The sequence below is a fragment of the Stegastes partitus genome, unplaced genomic scaffold (genome assembly GCF_000690725.1).
Source record: "Stegastes partitus isolate 25-593 unplaced genomic scaffold, Stegastes_partitus-1.0.2 Scaffold2072, whole genome shotgun sequence".
Lineage (NCBI taxonomy): Eukaryota > Metazoa > Chordata > Actinopteri > Pomacentridae > Stegastes > Stegastes partitus.
Genome location: NW_007579803.1, coordinates 43,852 through 70,807, shown reverse-complemented (window position 1 = coordinate 70,807; position 26,956 = coordinate 43,852). Strand labels below are relative to the sequence as shown.

Here is a 26,956-nt window from a genome sequence, read left to right as displayed (position 1 = left end):
TGGTCTTTCTCCTCAACACACTAATACTCAACGGCTGCAGCGCTGTCGAGGTGGACGGCCATCCTCCGAGCCTGGTCGAAGGGGTTTTAGTTCCCACTGTCACCAAAGAGATGCTCAAAGGAAAGCGTTGGATGTGTTGGGTTTCTCTCTACAATGCAACATTGTGAGGGCTTGATCTCACAATGTGTGCAAAGACAACCTGTTGTTGGGGGCGTTGAAATGCAGGAAGAAAGTTTTTTGCATCAAGAAGTTAACCATCGATGTTATAAAGCATCTTATCATTATGTCATCTTGTCCTGAAGTCCTCTGCTGTGGTTTGATGGCACCCCGCTGCAGAATTGGCACCACCTGCTGCTACGTAGAAGTACTAACGCACGATATTTTCCTTGTTTTCTGTCATTTTAATACAATTTGTGAGCTTAGCTAGTGTCATTGTTCCACCTGCAGAATACTAAAACAGTGAAAAATGACCATAAATGACCACACGTGTGCTTGGCAAAGGAAACACAGACTACACTCCACTGTTGGTTTTTATTAAAATAGAATTGTTCATAGCCACAAAAATCACATTGACGCTCACCAAACGTTTTCATTTCACACTTCACCTTTGCGCACACATAGGACAGCACAGTGTGGGTGTGGAAGCTCAGGCGACGGTGAACACAGGGAGGTTAGAAAATAAAGGCTTTTTTTCCCCCTAAATTCGTAATGTGGCAGTGTCAACATTGAAGTACAGTACAAAGTTTTACCTACTGAAATAAATAAAGAGAAAGGACGGCTGCAACATTTAAATAAAGCGTCTTTTCTGTACGTCGACGAGATGTTAGTCACCACACAGTTGACATTAATTTTTGTTTTCAAGGCAACTTCAGACTACTAAGAAAACAAAAGTGCAAGTTTGCAGTTCGATACTTCAGCATCAAACTCTTTTTTTTGTTGTTATTGTTTTTTTTTAAATAGATCATAGGGCTGGATGATAAACCGCAGGTTTTAAAGGAGCATTTTGGGAAAGAAAAATCCACCTTGACGTCACTCACTGGTTTGTGGAGTTTAAAATTGGGCCGTCGCCGTCTTAGTCATTTAAATGAGACGTAATGAGCAAGCTGTGGCCCTGATGACATTAAACATGACACTGCCTGGTGACATAGCAGCGATCTGTCAATCACCCGGTAGCCCCGCCTTAAGACGTGCCTTGTTTTATCTCCTATTTAACTCTAAACGGGACCATAATTTGCAAAATGAACGCTATGCTGCATTTAAGCAGTCTTGAAAGTAGCCTTTGAGACCACCGTTCGGAAAGTATTTACTGTAGAAGTAGGGTTCTTTTTTTATGGACTTCTATACAACTCGGCTTCTTCTGACAGCCAGGAGAGTCGCCCCCTGCTGGCTGTTAGAAAGAATGCAGGCGTAAGGCACTTCCGCATTCTGCATTGGCTTCACTCTTTAGACCTAAAGGCTAACTCCATAGTTTATGAGCAGTCTATGGTTTGCATTTAGCCAAACGCTAAAAAGATTTAAATTAGGTGGAAAGTTAGCCGTTGCTCTAGTCAACGTTTTAAAAATTCTGCCTCTCAGGTTTATAAATCACTGCATTACATCTGCTTTTTGTTGAATCTGAACACCAACAGAAACAGGAACACCTCCAAAGGAAGGCGCCCAATCAAATGGATGAACATTTTTCCCAAAAACAATGAACTATCCATTAACTTTAACAGAACCAGAGACGTATAACCAGATAATCCAGAGGTCTGTAGATCACTGCACACAACTAGGACAAACAGAAGTGAGCAAACACAATCATGGCAATAAAAAGTAAGGATGTATTCTCTGATAAAGCGTATTGTTACATTCATCGTTATCTATGTCAATGTGCAAACCGATAATGACACGGATTTGAGGTTTTATCGTCCAGCCCGGTACACTTATTTGCTGGTGCAACACAACCTTAGCTGTGGTCTAATTCTCACAGTATCACAGTTAACACTTCTACAGTAAGCTTCGAGTGAAATAAACTGTGATTCAAGTACAGGTCTACAAGTCATTTACCTTCTAAGTGTGTAACAGTGTCACAACATGAGCTTTTAGCAAAGCGCTAGTCGTACTCAAGTACCCACGTAAATATTCAGTCGATGACACGACAGGTTGTTTTCAGAAAAATTGGTACAACTAGTATAACAGGAAGCAGCAACGATGTTCCGTGTGATTTAATGAGTGCGTTTACACGTTTGTGTTTCAGTCTTGTTTTGACATATAGTGTAAATTTTGGAGAACAAAACGAACGACCCACAAGAAATGTAAATGTATTAATATATCTGTAATATGGAGTCAGTTTCTGAAATAACTGATTTTAGTAGTTTTTACTAAGTATCCTGTGTCACTTACTGTGAATGAAAATGTGTCTAATTTGCTTGTCAGGCTGCTTTAACATGATTCTAAACGAATTAAGAGTGTTGTGTTGTGTTCACACAGGATGCGAGGCCAATTTTAGACTGCATGCAAAGTCCCCCAGGGTGGCGCAAAAGCATCTGCACGGGCTGAAAATGTCTCAGATCACTTCAGCAGAGCAAATTAAGAATTTGCTTAATGCATGCATGAGACAAAAGGGGAAAGAAACTGGGGAGAGGAGGGAGTAGAACCAAGAACTGAACACGAGGGGGAGTTCTGAATTCAGTCGGAGGTCGAGCTGAACTATCTGGCGGTCAAATTGGTGCGAATGATGCAAGGCTTTCGCTTTCTGTCTGAACACACCTTCAGGAGTGTGCATGTATACACACTCACGGCTAGATGACGAGGTTATGTGGTTCGGGAAACTTAACACGGTACACTAAGGCTTCGTCAACACTCCATTAAAGGGACTGCTAACCTCTGTGGCCGAATATCCAGGATCCTCTGCAGCATGTAGTACTGGAAAACATTAATAGGAGTTCTCTGCTGTCTGTTTTTTTTTTTCTTCTTTTTTTTAACATCAAGCAGCGGCACAAAATTCTTAATAAATTAAATATTTCTAAATATTTTTTTCAATTTTGAGCTCGCTACACAAGTAGAGAACGGTGTACGACGACACATTTTCTGGTTTCACAGTCTTCTGGAACACAGGTGATGAAGTGTTTGGGAATTTAACTATTTTTAATATGATGTACAATTTGACAATCTCCTCGCTTATACTTCTTACTGTAACGTTGTCAATTGATGACACTATATTTACCTCACGTATGTGCAACGAAAAGCACTACATCGTCTGCATATTGGATCTTCTGGAGGCTCGGCACAAGTCCCTCCTATTCTCACACGTGCCTGTTTGGTGTTTTGGTGAGTTTCTTTTAAAGGAGCAGGGATTCGGGTGCAGAAGACGACTGTTGTTGCCTCATCAAGTTGGTTTTAGATGCAGTTCTCCAAATCGTAAAAAGAAATGTTTGACATTTTGGGAAATACGTTTGTTCTCATTTCCTTGAGAAACCTTTTGGCTGGTCACAGGGCAACAATTTGTGTTAATTAGTAGCTTCATAATCAGTGTACAAGCGTCTTTGACCTTCTCATGTAACTCTTGTCTATTTCCCAAAACATCAAATAATTCGTTTACGAAAAACTTTAAGTGCATTTTTCCCACTCGTCATTCTAGCTCTGTGCGTCATTTGGTGAAGCATACAAAGTAGGGATCGTGAACACATTTATAGATATAAAGAACTTCCCTTCCTCAGTCTTTGTGGTCAGTTCTGTTCTCTTGACCTCATTTTGTCAAAGGTTCTCTAACGAACCGTTCTTAAACACGAACCCTACTCCTCCGTCCGTCTCACTACCGCACAAAAAAACAAAAAATAATCCGAAGAAAACAGCATTAAAATGGAGGGTTTTGGTTAGATAAAGTACATTCTATGATAAATAACGGAGATGGGATGTTTTTCATGAGGTGACAAAACATTCTGTTGCAATTAATCCGGTGTGCATGAAGACAACATTCATCCCAAACAAAAGATTCCACACTCGACATTCAGGAAAATTCCAGTTAGCATACGATATGTCAGCCTCCGTAGCGTCCAGCATTAATGCATAGTACAGCACACCCCAACACGGGGATTTTCTGTCTATCTGCAAGGTTAAATGAACGTCCACAAACAGACCAAATGTTCACAGTAAAGGCCATTTGAAGAAAAAAAACCCCTAAAACTTCTACCGGACTCCACAGTCGATATGCTGCTATGTTGTCTTACTGCTATGATAAGTTGCTACATATTCCTCTGATATGCTGCGATGAGGGGGCCACACAGGGATCCAAATTAAACTGAGCTACTGCAGGAGAAAATATCATGTGGAATGATTACAAACTATATGCTGTAATGGATGTTCCAAAGGACAGAAGTCTTTTGCTCTCAAATAAAAGAATTAGTTTGGTTAACGTGAATGCGCTCAGGCAGAAAAACCTTCCCCCTGATGGACGGGTGTCAATGTTTGGGTGTCTCTCCACCGCTGTTTGAATTTGTGATGAAGACGAAGTCCTCGGTATGAAGTGGCCCGGTGATGAAGATCAGAAAATTGTCCAATCAAAAGCATTTCTGTCACTGCAACAAGTCGTCGCGCTAAGACGGTGGCTGGCTAAGAGTTCAGGGGCTTCACGGGACGAATTTATAGACCCCAGCTGTGAACCAATGAGACGCAGCGGAAACAGAGGGCCAGGAAGCCGGTGCCCAGCAGGTCCCCGAGGGCGGTCAGGTAGGGGATGGAGAAGTTGTCCGGGTCCAGGCTCCGTCTCCACATCAGACGGACAATGAGGTCAGCGACGTACAGGAGGATCGCCACCTGGAGAGAGAGCACAACGGGACTGAAGTGGCTGGGGTTCCAAGTTCAACATGGGAGGATCAACATGAGCATCTAAACACAGCGACTACAAGTGATGCACCTGCATCCCCAAGGACGCCTTGATGATGAAATTTGAAGAGCTGTTGAGGAACTCATTTAAAAAACGGGGAGAACGACAGCCAAAAACGACTACAAACTCATCATGTCAACCTGGTTCAGTTGTGAAATGTGGTGTTAATACCACAATAGGTCAGTATGTACGCGGAAAAGTCGGGATAGTTCGTCAGAAGTAACTAAATCATTGGTAATATAGTTAGCTAAAGGTAATGCTGGAAAAAATTAGCTTAAAGTATCGACATATATTTCAAATAAGCGATAACAATTCCATTAGTGAAGATTACCGTAATTTCCAGACTATAAGTCGCCACTTTTTTCACACTCTTTGAACACTGCGGCTTAAACAATGATGCGGCCAATTTATGGATTTTTACGAATTTGCCTCGAGATGAAAGTGATATTGAGAGCGACAACGAACGAGTTAGTTTTGTTTTTGAAGTTAGTGGGTGTGGCTTATATTCAGGTGCTCAATAGTCTGGAATTTACGGTAATAGATAAACACCTCAAATAGATAGTTGGAACACATCACTACAGTGGTTAAATGGTTTGAACAGACAGCTAATAATAGTTACAAGAGGTAAAACAATTGAAGTATTGTGTTATTTTACCACACAACCCAGGCCACTGATATGAATCTATAAAGCAGTCAAATCATTTAATCATTCTACGCTGCTCTGAATCCCGTAAATTGTCATTTGGGTTTGAAAGACACATGTTGACTCGACTGTGACCTTTTAGAAAATAAACCAAATCTAAGCTTAAATTGGTTTATTTTTTGTTTTAATTGAAAACTCAGCTTAGAGCAACAGTCACATGACAAAAATTCTGGGACCTTTTGGTTGAACTGCAGGATGTGTTTACACAGAGCAGATAGGACACAATCATGGAATTAAATTAAAAATATAAGTATTAAAATATCTCTTTTAGCTAAAGTCACAATTTTTGTTTCCACCATTGGTAACACGTGTGGGAAAACGCTGCATATGTTGATTCCATTCATTTTAAGTTTGTTACACTGCACAGAAGACATTTTTAGGAGCTCTCTCTCCTTCCTCGTGGTTGTTTCCACAGAGAACCAGGACTTTATACTGCAGTGGAAAATGAGCCCACAGCGAGTGAAAATGTGACAAAATCTGCTTGGGGTTCGGAGGGTTAATCAGTCTGGAGTTTCTACAAGCGTAACAGCTGACACGAAGTTACGCTGAGGAGGTCAGAAAGGTGACTGTGGCAGGAGTGCAGCGTACATTCGGTTCTGTCCTGGAACAAATCTCAGCGAGCTGCTGAAACACCAACACCTGGCGCGGGTCACTTCACAGGTAGGTGACAGGTGGTAGCAGCCATTTTTATCAGACTGTAAAAAGTCTTATAATGTACCTTCTGGCTGGTTTTCACAGTTTGTGTCTGACTGTTGATGCCAGCTGAGGGCCAGTGAGTTCATTCGGTAGTCTAAATCTAAATCTTTTCCTCTGTGTGTTGTAGTGAAAGTGGAGCACGGAAACATCAGGTTACCTGCAGCAGAGCAGCACACAGGTAGCAGACGGTAAAGGCTATAGTGATGGGAGCCTCGTCTCCCTGCAGCAGAGAGATGGCGTAGAGGAAGACCAGGTGACCAGGTACAACCAGGATCAGCAGCACTCGAGCTGACTTGGAGTTCACCCCTTGGAGACACACAGGAGACATTCATTCAGTTTGGTACAGAGGGAGGCTGCCTTAGTCATGTTCTATTTAGGTCTTTAGGTGGGAGGGGGAGTACTAATGACGCACATAATGAGGGGGAGGAGCAACAAACCCCAAATTGAAACCAAAACTCAGGTGTTAATGACTCCTAAAGGATATAAATATGTGGAACTCCCAACTAGTCAGTCAGAACTGATGAAGCCTCTTGGATGAAGGTGGAACGTCTTCAAGGAACTCAAGCAAGTCCAGCTGCGACGATCAAACTACGAGAATAACCACAACCTGGATGACTGAGAATCTTCACAGACATGTTCTATTTCGGTGTTTTTGCTCCTCTTTCTGTTATTTAAACATCCACCCACTGCTCTTCCTTCACCAGTGTTTGGACTCTAAGAGAACAACCGCTACGCTACCAAACCACAAAGTTACACATCGTCCCTTAACTCAATACTATCCCACAACCAAAAACCATAAAAGCAGCGCCACACTATTTTATTGTTTGGTCACTTTGCAACATCGGAACAAGCTGAGAACGCAACATCCGTCACTTTTATCACCCTATAAAGCCGTTAACTTGATAAAACAGGGAACCAAGACGTTAAAGCAGCTGGCACTAAGTTCAAAACAATGAGAGTCATTCATCAATCAGTTTCTGTGGGTTCGTCACCATAAGTGAGCACCAGGACTGCTAACTATGACAATTTTCATAAAGTTGTATGGCTTTGTATAATGCACAGCAGAAATGAAATGTAAAGATTTACACATTACAGAAGTGCAAAACTGGAAAGTTAAACTGGAAACATCAGTGTGGTTATGTAAGTCAAAGCTTTGATAAAACCTCTCAAAGTAAAACAGTTCAACATGTACATTACTGTAACATTAACATGGTGGATAGTTGCTAAAACAACTCCCTTTCTCCCTGTTGTGTAATCCTTCTCTGATTTTGACAGCAGCCCTAAACTCTAAGGAAATGTCACACAATTCACAGCACGGCCGTCGTTTTTAAACTCTGCTTCAGCAGCTTGGAAGGGACTGCTGGACACATTTCAGTCACTATTTCATACCTGTTCTATTGTCAGAAAAAGAAATATACGTAAAGGAAAGGAGCATTATTGAGAATTCAGCTGCAGTAAATGTGAGCACAGAGAGCTGGAGAGCTGCAGTGCGCCGCCGTCCAAACTCCCACGGTGTACAAACCACCTTGTTGTCATTTAAAGTACTTCCACACTTTGGAAACTTTTACTCTGAACTGAATCAGGCTTTGCAGCTGCTGCTACTGTAGACTAAACCAAACCGTTGTGCCGACTGCAGCTGACCAGAAACGACTGATGACATGATGCGAAACCTACTTAGTGATACTGAAGCAAAAACATGTGTCAGCGCTTTCTGCATCCACGTCATCAGTTATGTCAGCTAACTGTGGCAGCGCTATTATTAAGCGTACATGTGTTATGGATGCACAATACGGCAGGAACAGATGAAAGAAACATTTCAACAATTCACAACAAATGCTACTGAGAAAGGCAAAAAAGCCCCATGGTTAAATATAAAGGTGTGTAGATAATGTGCAGCCAACATGGGCGTACCTGAGGAGAGGAAGGTGATGCAGGGATTGGGCCAGTGCTGCCTCATCTTGTAGGGCAACACCCCCGGGATGCTCCAGAAGTGCAGGTAGGTCGAAATCCTGCTGGCCTGAATGGCCACCAAGTTACCACCCACTCCTGCACATGGAAACAACAGACAAGAGGACAGTTCAGAGCAACCTCTTTAAATTGCTAATCGCAACTTAATGCATTACGTACGTGTTCAAAAACGCCCCGGCAAAATGGCCGACAAAGCTGGTATTGATTTTGGATCATCATAATCAGCTTAAGCACGGAGTTCTTTCCCAGAAGGGATAGTAAACACAGGTTTAAAAACCAGCAATCGCTTAACCTCTTTCATCATTGCCTGCACACAAATGAGGCCAAAGTGGTGGCACATTCTTGGTTCAGCTGTGATCCAGGCTGGCTTTATAGCGAGCACGGTTCGCTCTAATAAGTGGCCAGAGCACGGCAGCTAAAAACAAAATACGAGAAAAGGCACAAGCAAAAGCTCCACCAACACCTTTGAAAGTATCGAGAGCAGCAACATGTATGTGGGAAAAGAAACTCCGTGTTCCTGCAGGCATGAGGTTCCGACAGTGAAATGCGACTCTGGCTGTGCAAAAATCATTATGTGTCACAGTCTGGCAGATAGCTTGAATCGGTGTCAAGATGCCTGAGCTGCCTGATCGCTGATTTTCAGGTTTTAATATGTGCCCCAGATGGGTTAAACAGAGATAAGATATTTTTTTTATCATTTCATTCTGGTGTGAGCTGATTCTTCAAAGCTGCGTTTCTGTTAAATGCAACACAACTTTTCCAGATCTCTCTGGGTTTCAAAGTCTATTTTCATTACGGTGCTGACAAGTGGATCTGTGCCTAATTCACATCACATCAAACACCTTTTTTCCAAGTATCCCCCCTCCACCCTACCAAAAAAAAAAAAAAGGGGGCACAGATGTTCTTTTTAGTGAGATGGAAAAGACTTTGGGGGAACATTGAGTTAACATGATACTGGTTTTATATGCAAGCCAGTGAGGGGGGAAAAAATGGGAAATTCAAACCAGATTGGCAAATTTAGAATTTAGCAGAGTGGTGCAATGACAGAGAGAGAGAGAGAGAGAGAGAGAGAGAGAGAGGATTGAGAAACAGCAGGAAGACGGATAAAACCTAAATGAGAAACAGTGACATTGACGGTTACTGAAGGTCCTGTCAGCTGTGCCAGGACTCTGGGTGTGCACCGTTAGCGGTTTATATCGACTCCTCTCCTATACTCAGTGGATCTCCGCATGCATCACCTCACAGCTAAACCACTTCATCTGAAGGCTGCTTCTTTTTTTGTGCATCCATTTTTTTTCTCTATCATTTGCAAACATCAATATAGGTTGAAAATCAGTTCTCTGTGGGTACAAAGTAAGTACAGAGCCTCAGACGTTGTTTTATCCTCTGATATCTACCAGCTGATCGGGACTTTGTTATGGTGAAAGGAGCTGCATTTACAAAATCAGCACACACCGTAAAATGCCGTTTCATCTCCCCTTTGTTCTTCCCTCTGCTCCTGATTATTTGTCATGCTCCATTTATTTCTCCTTTCAGGCCTTGCAGTGATTCTCTCCTCTCATACTTGGTGTTCATTATTTCACACGTCTATATGGCCTTCAAACATTTCATTACAGGACTGTAGTTGGCTGTGATGACTAAAATGAATTTAGCATTTATTAAATCAATAGCTACGCTTTACCACTTTAGTAATTTTTGAAACAACAGGCGAAGCAGCTTTTGTGTTGGCTTATACCTGAAGCCACATAGCTAATGAGGCTAATGCTTGTTTTAGAAAAAGAACCCTGTTAAAGGCATCTTACAGTCGTTCTCAGATTTATTCAAACCCTCCCATTAAAGAAGGAAAAAAACAGCTGTCAGTGAATTAAGTTGAAATTGTCAGGTGTTTTGATTTTGGCCCACTGCTCATCAGCAAAGTGCTCTAATTTGTCTGGGATATTTTTTTTTAAATTAATCTTTTCAACAACAATTCAAAAGCAATGTCATATTTCACTAAATAATAATTTAGCAAATTTTTATTTATTATTACTTTTTTCAGTTTCTAATTATTTGAGTGACTGTTGTGAATTTTGTCTTTTCTTTAATGGGAGGGTTTGAATACATTTGAGGATGACTGTAGATACTTGATGGCTATGTGCGAGGGTTGATCGAAAAGTTCTGAGACTGTCCCTCGCGCAAGTGCAACATATGCAAGCTTTGTTCCAGATGAGGGCTGCAAGGTGGGGCAGTTGGTAGCACTGTTGCCTCGCACCAAGAAGGTCGCCTGTTCGCGTCCCGGTGGGGGCACCGGAATTTTTTGCATGTTCTCCCCGTGCAGCGTGGGTTCTCTCCGGGTTCTCCAGCTTCCTCCCACACAGTCCAGAAACATGCTGAGGTTAATTGGTGATTCTAAATTGTCCGTAGGTGTGAATTATGTGTGGTTGTCTGTCTCTAAGTGTAGCCCTGTGATAGACTGGTGACCTGTCCAGGGTGTCCCCTGCCTTCACCCTAAGTCGGCTGGGATAGACTCCAGCCCCCCACAACCCGAGTGAGGATTAAGCGGTGTATAGATAATGGATGGATGGATGATCAGAAGGTCTAAGTCATTGCTGAAGTTACTGCTCCTGTGCCACCTGCATTAACGCCACACAGCCCCGTCCTCAGCGTGGAGACAGTACGGATCCCGGATGCTACAGCTGCTGACACTGGATTGTTCAAGCGTCGGCCCAACAGTATGTAATATTGATGTTACTCCTACATTTTTGTAAGCCGTGTAAAACTTTTCCTTTAGAGACTGTAAAAATAGAACTGTACATCAACAGAACAGTTTGATGTTTGACATCTGGCTGTAGTGCATCTGAAGACGGTGGTTCTCAAAATGTTCCAGTGGGTTTGAGGCTTCATTTACAGGACATGTCGGTCGTTCTGCACGTTTTAGCCCATTAACTTCGAACTATGTATGCTTTAAAAGCATATGTGACACTTGGCTCTAATGGCGGAGTCAGGTTTCCTGCCTTCCAGACGACCGCTGGTTTCAGCTCATTTCATAAAGGTAATTATAATCATCTTGGAGCAAAAAAATAAATGAAATTACTCAGGAAAGATGATTCATTTTCAGCAAGGACTGCTTTTTGCATTGTTGGTGTGGCCGTGTGCCGTAAGACTTGTACGGCGCTGATTCAAATGTGTCTGTAAAGGTCCATTGCCAATGAATGAATGACTGTCTGGTCGGTTTTATTCTTGATGCGGTTTAAATAATAATGTTGTCAATTTTAGGTGGCGTTTTATTCTGGCAAACTTCTTGTGCAGCTGCTTGTGTTTAGCCAAGATTTCAATATTTGAGGAATGTGGCTTTGGTCTTTCAATCAAAAAAGGATTTTGTAGAAAAAAACTTAATCAATACCCAGCTGGCTGGTTCAAACCGCAAGGAATCATGGGACACTTAAAACAAAAAAGACAATGAACAGTCAGACAGTTTTACCCTGAAGAAGAGGTGTTTTGAAACGTTAGTCTCTGCACCTCATTGAAAGCTCTTACTATTACTAAGAGGGAGAAGCCTGCCTCAGCTATCTTGGTTGCTGAAGCATCATTTTGAGCCTCCAGCTGGCTGGTGCATGGAGACTCCTTTACCTTCAACCTTCAGCTCTGATGGTGAAGGAGTCAAGGGGGGATGCATATCACTGTATGACAGTATCACACACAGCATCGTACTCGCCAGCTGAGCGACCACCTGCAGGTTCATCTGCTCTGCACCCGTTTGTCTCCGTGCCTGAGCCAAAATCAGCAGCTCGACGCAACGGCAGATTACCCCGTTGGACCGTTATAAGAGGTTGTTTCGGTTTGAAGTTTGGTCACATTTACTGGAAACGGAGTCGACATACGAGGAGGTAAATCAAACAGTAAAAGAGGACGGAGGCTGAAAGAGGACAGTACGTCCGGAAGAACAGCGCACTTTGGAAACTGGTGGTTAGTGACATGTGGGTCCTGCGAGTGTAGATAAGCTCAATAGAAAGTCTCTAGGTTTGGCTTTGGTTCAAAAAGTGACAAAGCAGCGTTCTGACTTAGTGATAAATAGCGTGCAGGAACATTGTGTGGCTCTCTCTCTTAAACTGGAGGCTACACGTCCTATTACGCTGTCAGCAATCAGCACTACTGAACTATAACGTAGCCGACATCTATCACGCACTATAATCTACTGTAATTTAAAGGTGACAAGCAGCAACATGCTCTCACAAAAAGGAATCATAGAAACACAGCCTGCAGTGTTGCTATAATATAATCCTTTAATAGGCTGTGATATTATGATGATATATTTTATGATTACTGAGAAGCACCTGTGCTGCTCAAAATACACCCAGACAAAGCCAGCTGGAGAATAAAATAAGTTTTATAGAGAAATAACAAATGAAGCAGGCCTCCTGCAGCCTGCAAATGAGAGTTATGCTGACCGATGAGTAAAAAAAAACCTACAAATCACTGCTGCTGCTGATGCTTACTGCTTTACTGATGATGAGTTAGACCCGCTGGTGGCAGACTTGGAAAATGTCCACGAGTCCACGGATTAGAATAATCCCAGCTGTGGAACTACAACTACTGAATCTGCGGCTCTGATGAGCGTTACTGTCCTGGAGATGGTGTTTTTCCATCTGCAGCTAAAGACCGGACAGAATGCTCATCTCTCCACAGAGTCAGTGACGCTGCTAGAACAAGAAAATAGTCATTTTGTGTGATCGATGCCTGTTTTGCTACGACCGCTGCACACACGCTGTTTTCGTCCCCTTCACTTTTGAAATAAATCTTTTGATCTCCATCATCAGCCAACGCAAACTCACACTGGTTCCTAAACAGCTGAAGTAGCTAGGGGAAGGATCATAAATTCACACAAACCCGTGTGCAGGAAAGTTTGGGAATGGCATCGTTTAAGCTTTTAAAGATCGATCAGCTTACCATTAATGACAGGGGTGAAGACAGCCATCCCCTCAAAGTTGGGATCACTCACTGTCTTGTCCAGTATAAGGCCTCCGAAGCTGGAATCAGAAAGAGAATCAGAACTCTTTATAGACAACCTTTGTTTAACCAGGTCATCTCTTTGAGTTTAAGATCACGTTTGCAAGAGAGACCTGAGTACAGCAAAGAGAAAGACTGACAAAACACAAAGCATACAAAACTACATTGTGTACATTTAAAGTCAAAAAAGACAATAAACTAGAGGCATTAGATGACAGAACATTTCACTGCCCAGCCATGGTTTATCTTTACCTGCATAAATAACTTAATTTGCTATTTCTGCACACTGCTTTATAAAAAAATAATTAGTTTGGCTCAAAATGATTGTCACAAAACCAGACAGTCTTATCGCTCATTAAACGAGCCCTGTCTAGACTAAAGTTCTGCTTATGCTCGGTGTGACTCACCATTATGTTTCCATGTGTGTAGAACGTATTTCCTTCCTTAGAAAACATTACAAAGCCATTTTTAAGGTTTTACATCTTAGCGTATTACTACCATCTGCACATCAGTCAAAGGCGGTACACCAGTGGCACAAGCGTGTACGGTGTCACACATATGTCAGTATGTACATGCATGACCCCCCCAAAAAAGGTCATAAACAGTCTGCCTCATAGCACTACCTTTACCAATTGTACTTTGAATATTCTTTTTTTTTATTTTGTAAAATGTCAGGTTAACAAAAACAATTTAACCTCCTGAACAGCAAACATTTTCTGGGTACTTCTTTTTTGCTCCTGTCACACTTTTTATTATTATCATTTGCTTTATTTATACAGATTTTCTCATTGAGACACGGGGTCTCATTCTCAAGACAGACATGTTTGCATTTTTACTCACTGTGGACTGATTTTTCTCTGCAATCCGCCTATTTTGAAAAAACATAATTGTACAGCGTTTTTCCTAGACTCTACTCTTGCAATACTGGAAATAGAAATGGTTTCTCAGCATATGATGGATAATTTACTACCTACATTTTGAATTGGTTTCCAAATGTGTCTCCTATCTGCTCTGTGTAAACACAGGCTGCAGTTCAGCCAAATAGTCCCTGATTTTTTTTGTCATGTGAGTTACAAATGGTTTCAATTTCCTGTTTTAACAGAATCAGGCCGTTTCAACCTACCAGCAGGTTTTAGGCAGTCAGTGTTTAAATTAAAACTAAAAAATACAAATGGGTGTAAGTGTATACCTGCTAATGGACATGGCCACGATAACAGGCTGCCACCCTGAGCGGAGAACCTCTCTGATCTGAGGGCTCTGTCGGGCCACCACCACCCAGAGAGGGATCAGAGCTATGAAGACCAGGCACACCAGGGGGGACAGGTACCATATATCTGAGAGAGAAAGGAGCAGAGTGATGGGAAAAAAAACGTTTATCTTGTTTATATTGATGGTCACCAAAAAGGAATACCAGCTTTACTTCAAGAAAAGCCATGAATTGTAAGCAGTAGCAGCACCGGTAACTGGCAAAGAAGTACACAGTCGGTACAAGGGGTGGACACAGGAACGAAAATACCCGACAGAGGCTGAATATATGGAGTCACAGTGTTATGGTGCCGTGTTATTCACTCGAACATCTAACACTGAACTTTACCATTGTACAGTTTACTGCTGTAATATTGCATTGGCTTGTATTTAGCAGATGATACTGGTGTTTTATCCACTATGTGAATACTTGAAAATGGAGGTCAGGTTAAAAACAGGTGGGAAATAAAGGATTTACAGTCTGCATGCAGTATGAACATTTGCACATGAACATGTTCTTGTGTTAGAACAGTTTGATCCGAGACAATTAGATCCAGACTGAAACTAAAGGCGAGAGGCTCACATACAGGACTATTGCACAACCCCAAGAACAGATAAACATCTGCAGGCCACAAACATAAAGCTGCTCAGAAAAAAAAACAAAAGTTAAACAGAGGCAGGCACATGCATCACAAGGAGCAGCAGTATGGAAAAATAAACTTGACTTTTGGTGCCATCTTGTGGAATAAACTGAAAAGGGTAGGTTCTATAGGGGTCACGAAGTTCTTCTTGTTTTATTTTATGTTACTGTTTAATGTCATTAATAACCCTGAGAACTGGGAAGAACCAGGAGTTAGACAGCCACTGTGAAATGAACCATCCTTCTAGGCTGAAAAATTGAAGGACACATTGTAGGGACATGTGAGATTAATTTGCTCAAATTAACGCCATCTCTCGAGTTCTCTTACCTATATATTCATAGAGTGTGCTGCTGACCCCAGCCAGCAGGGACAGGGTGATTAAATCCCCCAGGCTGGCAGCGATAGGCGTGGCCACGTTGTCAGGGTTGATCCCCACCTTCCTGGAGCCAATGATCACTCCAATCATCACCAGACCTACAGGGAGGGAAGAATGAAGACGGATAGTGTGAAAGGACAAAAACAGGAAGTTCCCACTTTCAACCGAGGTAAATGGAAAGGACAAACGAGCAAATTCAGCGTCCTCTGTGACAAAGGATTATGAAACAACATAATGCTGACGAACACTTTCAGCTGGAACGTACTGTTTTTTGTACATCTATAAAGACAATGTCCATGCATCGACCAGCTACGCAGAGGAATGGTTCGCTGAAAAACAAGAACGCCACACAAAAAAAGCAAGAAAAAGAACCATTAATTTACAGAGAAACTAAAAATGGAGAGAATGGAAAGAGGTATCTCCCTGCTGAGACTCAAAATGTTAGAACCGACAAAAACAAGGTCAGTTCACTCCCCTCCTCCATCAATCCTGCTTAACAGTGGAACATTTATGGCGAGAATAAATTATGGATTAAAACGCATCTCTTTGTATTAAATTATATATTTTGAATTTTTTTCCCATGAAAAGTCTGGAAAAGTGATGAGAAGGAAATACAAACCCCGGCAGCAAACAGAAAAAAAAAATGAGGCTTTCTTCAAATTTTAATCAAGAACTTCAAGAAATAAAAATGCAGTGTTACGGCACAGTGAGGCCAAAATAAAGTAAAAATCCTAAAATCATGTACAATGTTAATTATTTATTTATTTACAATGTTTCTGTCCTCAGACCTTCTTTAGATAAAATTCATTTACAACAAATAACGACGGGATTTAAACACATGGCTAAGCGTTGATCAGGGCTTTAAAAGATTTTCATCTGATGAAGGTCTCGGTACCCGAACATCATAAATAAAGAGTTCAATTGATCCTCGGAGTCATAGTTTATGATTCGACACCCATTCCAACAAGACCGTCTGGGGAAGTTTGCAACAAGCGTTGACTGAAACACGAAGAAGTGATTATAAAATACTGTCAGACATGTTTGGCTGTATTCAGATCTATAAAAGCTACTTACCTAAGGACAGAGCAGCTACAAAGGCAGTGGTGATGCTGCTGGCACAAAGGACAGCTGCCTGATCCAGTTCGACGCCTCCTCTAGAAATGGCCCCTAAACAAATGGCTGCAACTGCTGCGAGGAAACCCACTACTGTGGCCTGAACCTGCAAAAAAGCAAAGAGAGACATGAAGACTGAAGCATATTGTCTGCCATTTTTTTTACCTGAAAAAATGATGCCAAGAAGTAAAGTTTACCACCAGATAATCCTCTGACACCTGATTAATAAACTAAAGGGATGTTTGAAGTGCAGATTTAGTCCTCGTCTGCATTTATATTAATACTAAACAGGTTCTATGGACTACATTTGGGTCCCAAAGCTTCAGATTCATGCAGAACAAGTGAGATTGCATTCCTTTTTTTTTTTCTTACATTTTTCTATACGGGTTTGGATTTGGATCCTTCTGGGCATGGAGGATACCAGCCTGTCATAAATCTGTGAAGAGATGTTCTGCCATTCTTCACACAGTTCTTTTTCAGCTGCTCCTTGCTGGAAAGGCTTTTTTAAAAAAAATACTCAAAAGGTGCTCTGTTGGATCTTGGCAGGATCATAGTTTGAGTTTTTTTTTTCTTCTCTGTGCACTGATGTTGGATAATTCCTCAGCTACCGAGCTCCTTGAAACTGGAAGTTATCTTTCAAGCCAGCATTGTGGTATACAAACCTGCACTGATAGTTCTCTCAAGATCGTTTGCACTCATGCAGCTCCGTATCAGCGCATCCCCCCCGCCTCCACTTACTATGAGAAATTACAGCATACATTACGTTTGTTACCTGTATAAGCGCCAGATTGCTGCACACCATGGTCCACTGTTTATCAGGGTCGTCCATTTGTCCCGTGTTGGCCTAAAAACATGGATGCACCACAGGGATGCAGGTTCAGTCGTTTAAATCATATGACATATTTGTTCGTTAATTACAATCTGGTAAGATATATTATAGCAAATTCTTAAAAAACAAAAAGTAATCCCAAACGAGACAGTAGGTCTGAGTTAGGAGGCTAAATAAAAAATCTATTAACAGCTCTGCTAGTCAAAGGAAAACACATTTTCTAACAACCTGGAGTCTGGTTGCACTTGAAATTACAGCCTACAAACAATAGTGGGGTATCAGCAGAGTGAGTACAAGGCTAACAGTCCTAAAAGTAAACCAGGAACATATTTGCATTTAGGAGAGACGTGGTAATAAAATAATCTATAGGTGCTTTTAAATTGTCCTGGACAGTCAAGGTGCCAACACACTTAGCCAATGTGCGCTCAGATGAAAAAAAACAATATACTTGCAGTATGATTTATTTCTCTAAATCTCTTATCCCCTAAACACATGTGTTCCCGTCTACGCTGTTATATCAGTTCCAGTAGGTGCCAAGTTGAGTGTTTTATAACACGCACACATGTGCAAGAAACATCTACACTGTAACATATGGGCATTAATCAAAAGGATTAGCAAACACAGATGTGACATGTACCAAAAAAAAAAAGTCTTTTGCATTTCCTGTCTTTCTGGCCCCGACTGAAGCAGATTTTAACAATGAAGATGGTCAGGAAAGCATTATCATAAGACCTTTCAGAAGGACGGCCAAAACTGTAAAAGTGAGACTCTGGCAGGTTGCAGAAGACTGCAAAACCATTTTTGCCAACTGTAAAGCCAAACACGAAAACAAGATCTTAGTGTCATTCAGAATAATTGAAAACGTTGCATTAGCCACCATCATTCATCATCCTACAGTTAAAGAGGACTGATTTTGTGCAACTGAATCTGGTGGAACTATGCACGGCCAAAAAAATAAACATACATGTATATTAGAGTCACAACAGAGGATGTAGAGTGGTGCATTTTGTTTGTTTATTGTACTCTGGCAAAACAGTTTCCTCCAGGATGAATACAGCTGATCTTATCTTAAATGTATTATCTTATAAGAAGTAGCTGTGACAAATGTGATACAGCAGAAGGAGCAAAGATCCAAAGGTTTTATCTGACTCATACAAAAAAAATAATTGCAACTCTTAGTCCACTTACAGCAGTGGAGAGACGAGCAGCCAGGGTCATCTCAAGGTTTCCTTTGAGTCCAACCAGAGCAGGAACCAGGATAAAAACCTCTGTGATCACCTTAAACACCTCCCAGTGCTGCAACACACAAATTAAATATTAAACAGTCAGTCAGAGAGCAGTGAACAAAAATTTTAAAGAGCACTTCCCCCTAATTAAGACTGACATCTTTCTATTCTTGCACAGAAACACGTCGTCTTCACCTCCACAGATGTACCCCATGAACCTGGTCCCTCACTGATGCAGTTAAATAAGACCATCACATATTCTAGACTAACCCAGTAGCCTACTTTCCCTGTTTCCACATCTCTGAGCATCGTCTGATGCCACGCCATACCGCACAGGTTCAGCGGGTTTAGAAGACACACACACGGTTCACAGAGTCGGTCTTGTGTGTTTTCCAACTACAGCTTCCACTGGCAGGTCCGAGACAGTTTAGATCTTTAAATAGATGCACATATGAAAGAACAACGCAGCTGACGAGAGCAAAGTGATGTGAAGCAGTGACAGGCGTGGAGGGTTTTTACAGAGGAGAGGAGGAGCAAACAGGAAACGAGAGGGGGAAAAAAAGGAGGAAAAAGGAAAGAAAAAGTAGGAAGTTGTGCGATATGGCAATGACAGGAAGGAGAAATGAAAGATAAGAGCATGTACAGGAACCAGACTTGATGCATCATTCATGGTTGGCACACAAAAACGTTTGCTCATTTGGCCAGAAAGCCTGTGCGGTGCAATGTAGAAACTGTTGTGTGTTTTTTTCAGCAAATGTTCCCTTTTATGAACTTCAAGAGAATAATTTCTGCTGCACATACAGTGAAGTATAAATAAATGGTGTACAGCAAACTAGGTATGTGTTTCTTGATGAGTTTATGTTAAAGAATACACAGAAAATACATTATTGAATATCTTGTTTTGTACGCAGGCACAGACAGGGTTTAAGTAAAACTGGAACTTCTGTGCTGCGTTATGACATTGGTAATAGTAGATATTGCTAATAATAGAAACTATTAAAATTCCAGCCCCGGAACATGAGAGTGGGGATTACTCCATTAATGTGGATTAGGGCTTTTAATCTCACTAATGCATGAAGGAATTTCTGTCTGTGTGTCTGTCTGTTCACTGCTTTGCTTGACAACCTTCTCGTCTGATCGGTTTCAAACTTAGCCGGTGTATTGCCGGGGATGTAAGATAGCGCCGTGTCGAGTTTGAAGTCGCTCTGCGACCATGTTTGTGGTCCTTTAGTCCACAGACAACCACAGGCCACAGATTTCTGTCACAGGCATGTCAGCGTCAGGTAGATGTCACGATCAGTATTTAAACTCTTTGATCGGTGATAACGTTGGAGCTCTTTGCTTTTGATGCTGTTATCAGATCGTGACACTATCACAGTACCACAGTTTGTTTTACCTGAGCAGTAGGGGCGACTTATGCCTTCATTATACCGACACAAACAGCTGAGAATAGCTTTTATACTGCTTTTCTAGTCCACGAGAATCTGCTTGGAAGACTCAATTCTATACATGTCAAGTAGATCATATCTACGTGTACACTGCTGCTTTGCCACATGGACTGTTTGCATGGACGCACATTTTGATGAAATTTACATCAAGCAGATCCTCCTGGACCTTTGCATACTTGCAGACGTGGCGTGAACCGAGTTGGTCTTAGGCTCTACCCGCTATTCGAAATGACTTAAAACGCAACCCTGCACTTCCTTGGGTCCCCAGCAGTTCACCTGTTAAGTTTGACAGATAAACAGAGGATAGGAAAGTTGAAAAACAGACAAACACAATGGCTCCTTTTTCACCAGTTACCTGTTATAAACTTCTACTTTAGCTCCACCCACCAATGTGTAGTAAACAGTTAAGGGGACCACGAGTGAAGCCAGTGCAGTGACCAGTAGAGGTGTATGTTCGGCTTGTTCATATATGCGTGCGTCTATTTATACGCATCCCTCTCAGTTCTGGTCCGGCAGGTCTGGCTGACGGCTGTCATACAGGAAGGCTATCTCGGGACGTGGCCCACTTCTGCTGTACAACCCTGCTGCCGCCTGAGTGTCAGCGTGATGGGTCTCAAGCCAACACCACCAAAAAACGGCCAAGACTTCTCAGGAGAAAAGACAATATTTAGGATATTCCTGCTCTCATTGTCTTGCCGCCGCTTCTACTTCTGTACAGACGTTATAATTACCTATTTAGAACTTTTTGCATATTTGAGATTTTATGCTCATACCACTGGAGATAATTTTTTAATAATCTATTTCTTTTCTTCTATATTATACCAAGGCATTAACATCTTTATACACTTTGCTCTCTCTGCCTTCCTTTCTTTCTTTCTCTTTCATCTCTAAATCACTTATTGAATTACCTGTCCACATTCATCCCAAGGTTCTCCTCTCTCTACTGCATCTAAATCTGATTTAGAAATCTCAGAAAAGTGGATGTTACAGAAGGCTCCATCTGCTAATCAGAAAACAGCACTGTCAACGGGGGAAGCAGCTAATAACATTTCCATACATCGATCAGTCCATCGAAACGTCCATTCATCAACCTGGTTATCTGTCAGTCTCTAAGGAACTCCGTCTTCCCATCCTCTCTGCAAATACTAGCGAACCAACAAATTTACTCATCAAACATTTTTCTCTAGTCTGAACAAATTAAATCTGTTCGACCGTGGTCAGAGCGCAGCCGAAGGGATGAGAAAGGTAAACGAGTCAGACTAGCAAATGACCAATATTGAATAAAAGGCCAACGTCTTTCTGACCCTTTTTTCTGAAACAGATGTCAGCTGAGCTCATTCTCATACCAGCAGCAGGTAAAGTCGCTCTCTGCCTCTCAGTCTACAGTCCAGCCAAGTGGCTTTTGTGTCGTCAGTCCATTCCACCACTCACCCATCCATCCTTTCATTGGGCTGTGTACAGAATCTCAATGATTCTTACATTCTGATTCTCTGAGTATGAAAAGCTGTCTGGGATGAAGCACCAGCGCAGAATGTGACACTTTCAAATTCAAGTCGAAATTTTGCTAATTTTATGCAGTTTCTTCCCGCAGTTCATGTTTCAGCTCAGTAGGATTTACATCGGATGTTATGTCCAACACCACCAACCCTGTAAGGGGCAAACGTGGTCAACAGGTGAGTCTTTCATGCAGGAGACTGAAGTTGGTCCAACTATGGTTTGACCCTGTATTAGCCACAACATTTCACTAAAGTGTTGTAGTTTCCTCACTCTAAACATACCATAGACAACTGCCAATTTACCAAGAAATTGTCTCCATATCTTCACCATTATGTAGTTGCAAGGCACAGAAGTTGTGGGTAGAATTGTAAAAACACTCACATTGCAAGTAAAAAACTAGCATTAAATGTTATCTGGAGTTTTGTCCTATCAGCAGTATTGATGTTTTTGTCAGTTGATAGAGATTCGGATAATTTGTAGCTGCTAAAGTTATATAAAAAAAGAGTATTGTTTTGGTATGAGTGTTGAGTTCCAGCTATAACATAGACACTAGTATCCATACATTTTAGATGGTACCCAATTCTGAGTATCTAACAATCAAACTCTCGAAAATAAACTCATACTTGTATAAGGTCCATAACGATTCCAGCAGAGACCATTCCGAGTCCCGACACCAGGTACGGCACGATAACCTGTGCAGCAATGAGCCAAGAGCTCTCTGGTAGGAAACCATGCTCCGATCGAGTCAGCTTCCACGTCACGCCACGTAACTTCTTGCCCTGGTAGCGCAGCTCCAGCTCCAGACGAGTCACCACCATGTTGACCAAGGGGTTGCTTAAAGCGCTCAGTTCAACGTATAGTTATCCCATGGTGAGCGTGGATTCAATCCAAGCGTAAACACAAAAAATCAGCTTCTGATATGTCCAAATAAACTTGGCGTGCGTTTCACCAGAAGTAACCAGGATGAGCGCACAAAAAAAAGGGAAACAAATCAATGTTGTTGTCCTTGATTTAAACAGGCAAAGGGCAAATGTTTCAAGCAGTCACTGAGGCCACTCTTCAGGAACAGAGAGACGGGATTTATGAAGACGTGGTTGTTCCGCTCTCAGGAGGTTGCACAGCCATTTCTTGAATCATTCTTGGCGATACACAAGTAAAACAATCAGCTTTTTATAATTATTATCGAAGAAAAGCGAAGACTGAAGGAATCAGCTTTGTCTTCAGAAGTGGAAATCTAGTCAAGCAAGTAAGACACTTGTGACTTTTCCATGCATTTAAAGAAAATGCATTCTTCTCCAAGGAAAAATCAAAGTTGAAGGCTTTAACTCTAACTTGAGGTCAATGGAGCGAGGCATCTTTGGCCCAGTGGTGAGTCAGCAACGATGAGATATTTGTCAGCACCACTGGGGAGCACAATCATTAACACCGCTTCTGATTCATAGGTCACGATGTTCTCCAAACAACTGATGCTCGGCATCTGCAGTCAAAGTCTCAGTTTTAAGAAAAGATTGAAAACGTCAGTTTACATGAAGCTTTTTGACAAAGGTTAGTAAGATAACACCAACATCCACATACAGGTTAAAGAGAACGAACTTGGACCAGTAAAGAGTTCAGACTTCCGGGAGTCCTGATTAAGTCCAGTTGCCCTGGAGACCTCCAGAATCAATGTGATTTAGTTCAAAGTCCTTTTAGTTGAGTTTAGTGTTTGTTTAATGTAATCCATTTGATCCAGTCTGAAATCCACTTGACCTCCAAAGTAAAGGCTCAGCTGTATCCTGCAAATGACGGCAGTTCGTGCTGTCACAGCTCAGTGACTGACGGGAGCACAGCGATGAGGAATAGTCCGAAAAGGTCTCGAGAGTCAGGAACAGCCGGAAACCCTTATGTTTTTTGTCAGTCCGGGCCGTTCTCTGTTTTGGCAGGCTCACAATGAGGGTTAAAAAAAGAGAAAACGAAAAGAGCTCCGTGATGTCAATAAGAGATCCACTGACAAGATGCAGCAGCCGGCTCCTGGCAGGCTCAAGTGTTCCTCTCCTCCTGTCAGCATCAGCGTAGTCCTGCTCCCTCCACTCGGCTCTGCTGTGACGTAGCAGAGAAAGAGGCAGGCTTGTCTGCGCTGTGCAAACTCATGAGGGAAACGACCGGCTTACTGCCTCGCACTCTCCCTCTCGCTTTTTCTTGCTGCGTGTCCGCCACACATCCTCCCTCCTCCTTGCCATGTGACATCCCGCTTTCTACGTCGGACGGTCTCGCTGCGTTTCTCCCTCTCTCTCGTCCATCTTTTTCTGTTCTCGCTCTCTGTATCGTGACTCATTCTTTCTCTCCATCCATTCCTTCCTTTCTCTACCTCCGGCTTACATGCTATATTTGCGCTGCGATTCCTGTAATGTATCTCCTCCCGTAACACCGAGAACGAGCAAACACATGCAGTGCTGTACGACGCAGAACTGTTCTCAAGTACTTTTCAGGTCGCAATAATCTATTAATCACTTCTCTCTTCATCCCTTTTTCTCTCTCTGCTTGTAATTTATGTCCACATCTTAGTTGATTTTAGCTTTCTACCTTTACTCACGCAGCAATTAACAGCTGAACTGACATTTACCTTCTGCTTCAGGCGACTTTTAAAGGGTACAGCAGCAACTTAATAGTGCATTGTCATAAAGGAAAGCTGAAATGCGAATTGCCAAAATGAAAGCAGCACAGGCCAAAATATACTGACATTTAATCGGTTGTCATTAAAGACACCGTTGCTCCGTTAGGAATGAAATTTCACGAGTTCACTTTGCCACGTAAGAACGCTCTGAGAGGGATTTTTCAAGCTCACAAGCTGGCTGAATCCTCTGTGTTGGCAGAATTAGCATTTCTAAAAAACTTTAATTAACCTTTTAAATTCAGAAGTGCAGTTTTAGCTTTAGAAGTGCACCAGGAGCTGAATGCGGTCGAATCAGTTCCTCTAACTTTTAATACAAGTCACTATGACTTTGTAGATTTTATTTACACTAACAATACTTCATGCTTTCAATTATTACCTCTCATACTATGTGCACGTTTTTTGAGTCACCAAAACAACAACTTAAGAAGGCAATCAAGTGTGAAAGTTGAAGGACGGTTGACAAGGCGTATGGTTTCATCAACTTTGGGCCACAGACACAACGTCTTCGTCTTTTTCTTTCATCTAAACATCTACGTCCGGGGCTCAAGTTGTGCAGCGGGTTGTCCACCAATCATAATGTCATTCCTGCCCATCTGTGAGGTTGTCCAACTACAGAAAGCCTTAGGCCTCATTTACCCAACATCATCCCCAACGGAATATGTCCATGATGTGTGCAATACTTTGAATATAGAAAATCTACAGCTCAGGATTGATTTAAGTCCCCCGCGTCCTTTTCAATCCAACAGATAATGCTCAGAAGGCGTAAGAGATGCATTTGCATCACAGTTACGTAATCCAGTTCGAGTTTGTCAAAACTGCGTGAGCCGCAAGTTGGAAGGCGATGACCAAAAAACTGCAAAAACAGTTGGCACGAGTGGGATGCAGGATTTAACATGTAGGATGAAAGCTGCCGGTACGACAACAGGATGTGGTCGTTCAGACAAGATCAGCCACCGCCACAGGCTACAGTAACAACCCTAATTTCTGATAGCGTCGTGTTCTTGTCTTTATCTGCCTTCGACTCTGATAGGCTACTCTGCGTGTCCTTGTACGTCCCCTGTGCTTTGGGACACAGCTCCCTGCCAAACTCATGACTAATCATCTACGCAGGAGGGTAACCGATACCACAGAGTGGAGGAAATACTGATGAGCAACAGATGGAATGAAGGGAAAAAGCCACATTAGGACAGACGTGTGTTTATCAGCGGAGGACTAAGGGGGGAAGAAAGCGACACCGGCTCATCATAAAGCAGACAGCAGTGTGTCTGATTTCCCTCTGTCCAGCTGGCTGCAGCCCAAATGCCAGGAACGTCTGGCACAGGATAAAGATGCAACGAGCACACACACAGGTATCCACTACACAGTGATGTAAAGAGGGCAACATAAAGGGAAAATCATATACATATCAATATGCTTATTTACCAAATGTTTAGCGTCCTTGCTGTTTTTTTTCCAGCACATTCAGAATCACTCCAGCTTTAGCCAGTGCTGCTGTGGCTCTTCTTTTGCATGCGCAGGTTATATTCACATGTTAAAGGCTCATTATTAGCTGTGTTTTGTGCTTTTTCTGTAATGTAGTATGAATATTTGACTAGTTTCCATACTTGTCTCCCATCTGCTCTGTGTGAGCAAAGCCTGCAGTTCAACAGAATAGTCGCAGAATTTTTCTCATGTGACAGTTGTGAGCGAAATCAGTCATGTTTCTCAGTTATGCTCAAGATCAACGAGTTTTTAGGCTTGTTTTTTTTTTTTTTCACAGAATCTGGTAAGAGACTTGGCTGCAAGGTGGCTCAGTGGTTAGCTATGTTGCCTCACAGCAAGAAGGTCGCAGGTTCACGTCCTGGTGAGGACACCCGCAATCTTGCTGTGTGGAGTTTGCATGTTCTCCCCGTGCATCGTGGGTTCTCTCCGGGTTCTCCGGCTTCCTCACACAGTCCAAAAACATGTTGAGGTTAATTGGTGATTCTAAATTGTCAGTAGACGCGAATGTAAGTGTGTTTGGTTTCTAAGTGTAGCCCTGTGATAGACTGGTGACCTGTCCAGGTGAACCTGCCTTCAGACTCCAGCCCCCCACGACCCTAATGAGGATTAAGCGGTGTATAGATAATGGATGGATGGATGGATGGATGGATGGATGGATGGATGGATGGTTAGACACCTGTGACAACTTTGCTTTACATATTTTGAAGATGTAACAGGAAACATCAACATACACATTTCAAAGTTGATGTTCTGTTGAGGTGTGTTTTCTTTCGTTGTGTTAATGACCTTTAAATTATGCCTCAAAAGCAGCCCCAGGACCGTGCACTCACCTGTACGTTGTCCAGCACCATGCCGGCCATCACCATGCCCATCCCAGCGAGCAGGTACGGGAAAACCACCTGAAGACAGATAGCAACGGACGACTCCTCCTCCAACTTGGCGACAGGCACTTTGGGTCTCTCCTCCACATGCTTTTTCGGAGGAGGCTGAGGCACTGGGGGTAAGATGAGGTCATCCTGTCCATCTAAGGTGCCTCCCAGGTGGGCGCTGGGACTCCCACCGGCGCTCTTCCCCTTGGAGCGGGACTTTTTGTTCTTTTTCCTCTGGCGGCTCTGTTGCGGTGGTTTGTCCTCACCAGGCATGGCTGTGGCTGTGTCAAGCGGGGCAGCGTTGACTTAACTCAGAGGACACAGAATGGTTGGTCAGATGATGATTTAGTGCACTTTGCT

The 26,956-nt window shown here is 42.4% G+C and overlaps 1 protein-coding gene across 2 annotated transcripts; it reads right to left on the bottom strand.

Moving 5' to 3' along the window:
* Positions 1-512: 512 nt before the first annotated feature.
* On the bottom strand, positions 513-26,956 carry LOC103373809 (solute carrier family 41 member 3). Of its 2 annotated transcripts, none has more exons than XM_008303807.1 (10): positions 26,558-26,956; positions 18,610-18,717; positions 17,365-17,436; positions 16,554-16,698; positions 15,431-15,577; positions 14,407-14,551; positions 13,158-13,237; positions 8,175-8,309; positions 6,421-6,569; positions 513-4,794 (listed from the first exon to the last, which is right to left on the bottom strand). In XM_008303807.1, exons 1-10 carry the CDS (start codon positions 26,867-26,869, stop codon positions 4,621-4,623), a joined length of 1,467 nt encoding a protein of 488 aa, XP_008302029.1. In that variant the 5' UTR covers positions 26,870-26,956; the 3' UTR covers positions 513-4,620. The 2 variants fall into 2 exon arrangements, with proteins under 2 accessions (XP_008302029.1, XP_008302030.1); XM_008303808.1 differs by lacking the exon at positions 26,558-26,956 and adding an exon at positions 22,216-22,534.

Coding starts and splice junctions, on each gene's coding strand:
- LOC103373809 (XM_008303807.1), bottom strand. CDS start 26,869: ATGCCTGGTGAGGACAAACCACCGCAACAGAGCCGCCAGAGGAAAAAG. Junction 14,552..15,430: donor CACACTCTATGAATATATAG/GTAAGAGAACTC, acceptor TTTCTCTCTCAG/ATATATGGTACCTGTCCCCC. Junction 8,310..13,157: donor CTTCACCCCTGTCATTAATG/GTAAGCTGATCG, acceptor TTCCATGTGCAG/GAGTGGGTGGTAACTTGGTG.